The sequence below is a fragment of the Symphodus melops genome (assembly GCF_947650265.1).
Source record: "Symphodus melops genome assembly, chromosome: 20".
Taxonomy (NCBI): Eukaryota; Metazoa; Chordata; class Actinopteri; order Labriformes; family Labridae; genus Symphodus; species Symphodus melops.
Window position 1 is genome coordinate 4,514,456 of NC_136710.1, and position 8,393 is coordinate 4,522,848.

An 8,393-nucleotide genomic window follows, 5' to 3' on the forward strand; every position below is an offset into this window, starting at 1 on the left:
GGTTCTGCTGGGTCTGGACCCAAAAGTAAGTCATGGTTCGTTTTCAGTGGGCCATGAAAATCGGAGTTCTAAAATCCACCATTTTTTAATTAAATAAATTTCAATTGTTGAAAAAGTTTGGAAATGTGGTTCACAATTTCTTATTAAGGAGACTAGATGAGGTGTAAACCACTGATTTATATAATGAACTTCACATATATAGAACTAATACTCATACATAATATTCTCGAAGTCCTTCAAAAATCATTAGTATATGGTTAAACATCTCAATCTGTTTTGTATCTTCACGTTATTAATTAAAGGTCTGTCTCACCCAGCAGTGTTCAGTCTCTCTCCAGCAGGTGGCGGTAGTGTGGCTCAGTGCTGGTTTACAGCCTCGGATCAAAAACAGAAGAAGAAGAAGAAATGCACGGCTGATCCTCTCTGCTGTTCAGTGAACATGGACCAAACTTTAAAGAGCAGGTTAAATTTTTTTGTAAATTAACATTTTATATAGTCTGTTAATGGCTGTAAAATAGTTAGGTTATTTTTTGTACATGTTCTACAACACTAAAGGGCTCTAATTTAGAGGAGAAAGTGGCGGTTTTAGCATAGCCGTTTAGAACACGCTTTTTTTTTTTTCAACAACGCGTCATATTACGTCACAAAAGGGAGTCCCGTTCTCTGACTCTGCTTCAATCCGCTTTAATCCTGTGTGGTAGTGATCGACAGAGCAGACTTCTGATCGTGTTTCTTGAGTTTCTTCCGTATTTAATTCATTTGGCCGGTCATTAAGATGGTTAATTATTGTGTTTGTGCTGGATGCACGAATACAGTATTAACGGGAAATCGAGTCCACTGTTTCCCCAATAGAAAGAGAAATGGCGCTAGCTTTCGTGCCTGGGTTCGTTTTGTACAGTTTAAGAGACGGGACTTTACTTATTCGTCGGTCACAAGAAACGCCGTCGTCTGTGATGCTCATTTTCGCCAGGAGGATTATGTGCATGGCGATATGATGGAGTTCAAGATGGGCTACCGGAGCCTGAACCGGGTGAGACTGATGGCGGGCGCGGTCCCGTCAATACATTCAACGTCTGGTTCACCAGCAGCAGCAGCTAGCCCGGCTCCCGGAGGCAAAGGTCAACAATCTGCCAGAGAAGCTCCCCGACGGAAACGCAAACGCAAACTGAGCACCGTAAGTCTCCATTTTTTTCAAGTGGATATACGAATGTCAACTAGTAGAAGAAAGTTTGTTTAATAACTAATAATATCGAAGCCTTCAAGCTAACTTTACATAGCATCAGGGCCATGTAAGCTAGCACCTCTCGGCTAGCATCCCCTGAAATCAGGGACAATTAAAACCATCAGCTGTAAGAACTTTACATGTGATGTGTGGATGTAATAGCCTTCACCTGTAAGTGTGTTTTTTGTCCATAACTAAAAGAGTCTAGACTTTGAGAGAGCTATACAGCAAGTCTGGGAACGTGTCGTTGCTCATTGTGAAATGACAATCTAAAAGTTAAATTGATAATCTGCTCTACGGTTTTACCAGCAAATGATGTGCTGTTAGTAACTGGTGAATCTGTATTCGCCATGTTTTCATTCGGTGTGATGTTTGTGTCTGTCCAGGTTCTCGGAGATAACGAAGCGGCGCTGGTTGAAGCCAGTGCCTCAGGACTTGTGGTTCCAAAACAGGAGTGCCTTTCTCCAGCGGATCCTCAGTGTAACATCAAACCCCGCTATCGTTCAATGGGTAGAACAACTTTACTTTCTCAAAAAGTAATATTGATAAACATTACTATCGCTAACACATCTGTGTATACTAAAAGCTTTAACACACTATAATTTATATTATATTTATATATACACACACAACTCAAAACCTTATTGAAGTGAGCCCTGTAAAGGTAGACTTTTTTTTTTTTTTTGCAAAGCTGTTACATTGGGTTTTATAGCTGTCTCTTATATTTATATATATATATATATATATATATATATATATATATATATATGACTCCAAATATGCCTGCTCTCTTTTTACCCCAGCTGTCTATGTGAGCCCCAGGATGGTCTGTGTGGGAACTCAGACAGAAATGTCTGAGATACATACATTAACTCCGTGGTCCAATCCTGCACACAGAGATGAAGATCCCTCCTCTGTTGACATGAAGGAACCTGGGGATCAGTCATGGAGCCCAAAGGAGGAGAACATGAGCGAGATATCTGATGGTGGGGAAATCATCAAAGTGCTGCTACAGGAATCTTGTGGAGATCTCAAGTAAGAATTCTTGATTTCACAGATGGACTTAAATTCTGAATTTGAATTATCCTTCATGATAATGTTATTCAACAATTTGTGTTGAATAACTGTCGGGGACAGTGCCTCTGGACTGGCAGACCGGGGTGGTGGTCCCTCTTTTCAAGAAGGGGGACCGGAGGGTGTATTCCAACTACCGGGGGAATCACACTCCTCAGCCGGCCCCGGATAAGCGGTAGAAAATGGATGGATGGATGGATGGAACAAATTGTGTTATCAATGTGTGTTTTTTTTCTTTTCTTTCAGCCCTGCTGATGAGTTAGTTGTATGCAAAACCCAGCTGATGTCCTTGTTCACTGCTTGCCCTTCGTGTTGTGGGGAGACACAGGGTCACATAGAGCATCAGGAGGGAACATACATAAGAATACACCAAGTAAGAGGATATTTGTAAAGACCACTGCCATCAAAAGTTAGATCATAAACTTTCATGTACAACATGTCAATTTTTATGTTTTTGATAGAATTAGGATAATTTCATTTCTTTTAATGTATATCTCCTAGGTGTGTGCAGCCTGTGGGTATACGCGGTTATGGCAGAACCAGCCAGTCCGCCCTGTCAAGGAAAAGCCATCATACGGTAGGCTGTCTGCTTATCATATAATATATTTTTTTGAGCCAGTGAAAGTATAGTCGCAGTGAAATTGATCAAAACATCTTTTTCTTTCTCAGAATATGCATTTTCCCTGATGAAGTCACTGCGCGAGAGCTACAGCGGATCCCCGCAAGCACTACGGGAGGCCAGTGCTAGCTTGACCTCCACTGCACCTTCCCCTCTTTCCTCATCATGCCAAAGGGTCATCAAGGATGAGGCGGTTGTATCTTGAACGGCATTCAAGATTTAAAAAATGACTTTAGACCAGTTTCTTAGCATTCAAAATGGGTATTGCAGTCCACCATTAGAGAGCTGTTTTATAAAAAAAATCTTTTCCTTCTTTGTCAGTCAAATCCCTTATGGATATCTGCTTTGTTTACAAAAAATGCTGCTATTTTGTGATTTTCTATGCATTCATGTGTTGTTTTTTTTTACTGAACTGTAAATGTTTAACATAAGAGCATGTTAATAGTTTTTATTCTCTGATATTCTTCACAGGTATCGTCCATTTTGTTTGAGAATGTTAGACTAAGTTACATTTTGCTATGTTTGCATTTCACAACACCTACACGCACCACTCATGCACATCACACACTACTGACTTTACTGACGTCGACACTAGGTCTAATTCGAGTTAAAAAAAAATTCTGGTTTAATAAATATTTTTTTTAAACTGAAACTTGGTGTTGTCTCCCTTTTTTTTTGAGTCGGGTTATGAGGTCAGCATGGTCAGCTTTTTAAAAAAAATCACCGGTTAGTCCAGTTAGTGATTGTGTTCATTTATTTTTCTAATTTTCCTCCAAAATTGGCCTTTACAAATCCCTCCCTCTTCTGGAAATTGTCTCCTGATGGCAGATACAACACAGGAAGGTAAGGGCCTCCTAATGTGTCTACCCAGAATGCCACAGGCCCAGCGGATCACCTGCCTATAAGCTGTGTAACGATACTTCCTGGGGATGGGGACAAAATACTTACAATTAAACTTGATCCTATTATTTACACAAAAGCACAAATATAGATTCTGCCCTACACTTACTCATGTCTACTGGCTTCAAGAGGACCATGCTCCTGCCTGAAGGTCATGTATGCAATTTGCAGTACAAAGGGGTTTAGGCAGCAAGCCTCAAAACCTGGGTGCTGTGTCAGGCATGTTATGTCTGGGGGTTAGATTTTCCACTAACGCCCAGAAGGCCCTCTCCTCCTTGCAGCACACAGACTCTGCTGAAGCCATGGGCTGACATTTCCCGATTCCGGATCCATGCTTTTCAATGTTAAACAGATGGGAATTCAGCGGGACTCCCTTATGTTACGTCACAGCCGAATGCGGAAGTAAAGAGCGAAAACGTACTAAAACGTCTCTAAGAGACACAGTGGTTTATTCATTTCTGAATTTCTTTAAAAATAGTATTAACACATTTTCCTATGATTAGTTAACTTTTGTCTTTAACCTGCAATATGCTCTTTAAAGGACAAGTGCAGGATTCAGTGTTCAGTCTCTCTCCAGCAGGTGGCGGTAGTGTGGTTCAGTGCTGGTTTACAGCCTCGGATCAAAAACAGAGAAGAAGAAGAAATGCACGGCTGATCCTCTCTGCTGTACAATGAACATGGATCAAACTTTAACCAGTGCAGGGGACATGCTGTAAGGGTCACTGGGACCAATGTTCATGGTCAGGTGCATTGTGGGAACATCTCTGAGACATCGAATCAAACTGCTCAGCAGGTTTGTTTACTTCTCTGACAAGGGAATATTTGTCTGTATATAGAGCCAGTGATACTGAAATATTTCTGTGAGCATATTTCATATTTTCAAAGATTGTGTATGTTAGTTAGATCTGTGAGAAAAGCTGTCAATATAAAGCAGAGAGAAAGTGGCACAGTTAATGATAAACCAAGGTTGACCTGATGTCCTTTACCTGACTTGTAGCTGCTGTTCTCTGGACATAACAAACATTGTCCTCTCTCTGCAGGATGTCCACCATGCCTCGGCCGTTGGCTGCTGTCTGTCAGGTGACAGCCACCCCGGACAAGCAGGCCAACTTCTCCGCCTGCAAAGAGCTGGTGGAGGAAGCCAAGGCTCGAGGGGCCAGCATGGTTTTCCTACCCGAGGGCTTCGACTACATCGGATCCAGTCGAGAGGAGACGCTGTCTCTCTCTGAGAGCCTGACAGGAGACACGATGTCACAGTACACTCAGCTGGCCAGGTGGGTAAAAAACATGTGTGCTTTCTTTTCCAGGAAAATGTTAAAAACAATGAAACTGTTTTTCAGGTAACTTTTTCTTTTTCGTTTAATAACCTCATTTGAATTGAAGGTTTATTCAGTGACTGTTTTGTTATTTTTCAGTCTTGCTAAATGTTATCTGTTGTTTTACATTCTAGTTCCTGTTTGAAGCCCTTATGAGTTGCATGTAAAAGGTGCTAAACAGATGCTCAAAATACACTGCTTATTAACCCATGATGGAAGAAGATAAACAAACCTTCAGTGCTGCAGTATTTGAAGCTGTGAACCGTTGTGTTTGTATGTTGCAAAGTAAGCCTTGTTGTTAAAACGACTTAAACAGTGTGACTGAGCCTCTCACCTCCCCTTTCAGGGACTTGGAGGTGTGGCTGTCTCTTGGAGGATTTCACGAACGAGGACCCGACTGGGAATCTGATCGAAGAATCCACAACAGTCATGTTGTAATAAATGATAAAGGTACGTCTACATTTACATTCTTTCTCACACCAAAAACAGAACAACATTTTTCTTTTGAAACACAGTCATGCTGACATGTTGTCGTTGCACCCACAGGTGACATCATCTCAGTCTACAGGAAGTCCCATTTGTTTGATGTGGAGCTGCCAGATAAAGGCGTGTCCCTTAAAGAAAGCGCATTCACCATCCCGGGACCTTCGCTTGTGTCTCCGGTCCAAACTCCCATCGGCAAGGTGTCCTCACCAAGTCCTGCTGAAAACACACTCACTCCTTCATGTGCCTGATCTGTTATAACCGACTGTTGAGAGAAATATTTTAAAGCTCTAAGTAAAATCAAAATCTGAATATTCACAAATATGTGATGTTAATGCTGCAGAGAATAACATCATTTTAAAAAGGACATTTTGTGGCTGCAGTATTTAAACAGTCATCTTGTAATAAACTTGTGGATTCTTTACATTTTAAGATCCAAAACAGCACATTTTTCTCATTCAAATAATGTTTGGATGTCAAATCTTCAGACTCTTCTTGCATCCACGTTGAGCTCCTCATCTGTAGTTTAACATTAGGATCTGTCTTCTTAGTCTGGTGTTATTTCGTTGCCACAGGTCGGACTTGGTATCTGCTATGACCTGAGGTTCCCCGAGTTATCGCTGGCTCTTCAAAGGTCTGGAGCTGAGATTCTGACTTACCCATCAGCCTTCACTGTGGCTACAGGAGCCGCTCACTGGGAGGTGGGATGTTGCGACAAACTGGATTAAAATCCAAAGAAACAAACCTGCCTTTAAATGTCCATGCAATGCATTCATTCCCAGGTGCTACTGCGTGCACGGGCCATTGAGACGCAGTGTTTCGTCTTGGCGGCGGCGCAGGTCGGCCAGCACCATGAGAAGCGCTCGTCATACGGCCACGCCCTGGCGGTGGACCCCTGGGGGGAGGTGCTGGGGGATTGTGGGGGGGAGAAGCCAGGAATGATGCTGGTGGAGATCGACCTGGAGAAGGTGACGAGCACCAGGAGGAACATGCCGGTCCAACAGCACCGCAGAGACGAGAGTTTCTATCAGAGTGTGGAGGAGAGACGATGACAGGAGGAGAGCGAGGTTGAAACTGTCTGAGACTGAGAGACAACTAAATACACAGCATGCTTGTTGAATCAGAAACAACAAGATTGTAAAATCGTAAACATTGATTTATTGTGTGTAGATATGTTTGAAATTAAACTTTTCATAAATTATAACAAGAAAAACATGGAGTCATTTGGTGTGTATTGTGAGGATTTGTTCATTTTTAGCCAAAGGTTGAAATCTTTCTTCTCAGTTTTTGCTTGTTTAGATTTTCTAGTTCAGCCTTCGAGTCACCTTTTCACCTCTGCTACAGGTAAACTTATGTACACATACTGTACAACGACAGTCCAATCAAGACGAGATTCACAGGGTTTAAACAGAAACATCCAGAGCATTAAGTCTTTGTTGATGGACAGAAATAAAAAAGCAAAAAGAAGACTGAGTCAGACATAACGATGAAGGGCCTCGATGTCCCAGCTGGTGATAAACTTCCCTCAGTGCTGAACAAGGTTATACTCCAAGTGGTCAATAGGTGGCACTGTGGGGCTGGAACAAGATGGGAAACAAGATGAACTGGAAAATAAAACGTTCCTCTTTCAGTTCTGAAGTCAAATTAGGTGCATGTATCTTGAATGCATATCGACAAATTGTACTGTAAAGTTTGTTGTTAAATAGTGTATCTTAAAGAGGACATATTATGAAAAATCCCCTTTTACAGTTTTTTTTTTTTTTTTTAACATTTGGGTAACCTCTGCGTCTACCGACCCACAAAATGTGAAATAAATCCATCCGGCCCTTTATTTGTGTTCTGCATAAGTCTTACCACACAGAGAAAAAGGCTCTGTTCCAAACACACACACTGTAACATTAGCTGCACCTGGTTTGGTTGACTTCTGTACTAGGAAGTGAACAAGTTGCTTTATTCAAGGGCCCGACCGATTTTGGTTTTTTGGCCAATACCAACTTCAATATTGGGAGAAACAATTTTTGATACTGATGTATTGGCCGATATCTTTGGTAGAGTCAGTTGTCTCTAAACCAGATGGTCGGGGGTTTGAGGGTTACAAAATAGAAACTTTATGAAGATTTTCAGCTATTCTAACCTAACAGAGAAAAAAAAACCACATGGCTCCACCTCAAACTTTGACCTTTAATGAAATAACAGTTCTTGTTCAGTTAATTAGTCCAGACATATTATTAGATTTGTCTCGTCCAATGAGCGCTCGGGTGGGCTCCCGCCTACAATCAAGGATCTTAATGAATTAATCTATTTGTATTTTGTTTTCAACTGGAACAATAGTGAATTCACTGAAGCACTGCACCGAAAAAAACAAATGCGAGGTTTTGATGCGTACCAAACTTTAAGCACATTGTTCTATTTATTTTATTTTGAAATCGTACTTAAGGAACATTTTAACAACTAAGGTGCTGTTTTCAGTGATATATATGTGTATTGATTTGAGAAAAGGACCTGCATACTTCCTCCTCCACATTCTGCTTTTGTATGTTAAAACGTTCACAAAAAAATGTAAGCAGGAAAGTTTCATAGTTTATCTGCTTGTAAAGCATCTTGGGCCATATATCTTTCCACACAGCACTATTTATTAATACAGACTCGGAGTGAATCCAGTATGTTTTACCTCAACCTTTTGATTTCAGACACTGGATGAATAATTAATTATCGCTTTCTCTCCTCCTGCCTGTTTTTCTAACTATGTCAGGATGTCAGGGTGGTGGAGGGTCTGCTG

General features: G+C 41.2%; 2 protein-coding genes across 2 annotated transcripts; both read left to right on the forward strand.

Annotated features, from left to right (window-relative positions):
• The first annotated feature begins 10 nt into the window (after positions 1-10).
• LOC306841275 (uncharacterized protein) lies at positions 11-3,207 on the forward strand. The gene is made up of 8 exons (XM_079371077.1): positions 11-25; positions 318-462; positions 899-1,174; positions 1,609-1,645; positions 2,026-2,257; positions 2,543-2,669; positions 2,798-2,873; positions 2,966-3,207. The coding sequence occupies exons 3-8, from the start codon at positions 992-994 to the stop codon at positions 3,118-3,120; spliced, it is 810 nt and encodes a 269-aa protein (XP_079227203.1). The 5' UTR covers positions 11-25; positions 318-462; positions 899-991; the 3' UTR covers positions 3,121-3,207.
• A 1,170-nt stretch (positions 3,208-4,377) lies between these two features.
• nit1 (nitrilase 1) lies at positions 4,378-6,690 on the forward strand. Its single transcript, XM_079371437.1, has 6 exons — positions 4,378-4,608; positions 4,856-5,089; positions 5,478-5,581; positions 5,678-5,814; positions 6,190-6,315; positions 6,397-6,690. The coding sequence occupies exons 1-6, from the start codon at positions 4,547-4,549 to the stop codon at positions 6,664-6,666; spliced, it is 933 nt and encodes a 310-aa protein (XP_079227563.1). The 5' UTR covers positions 4,378-4,546; the 3' UTR covers positions 6,667-6,690.
• Positions 6,691-8,393: the final 1,703 nt, after the last annotated feature.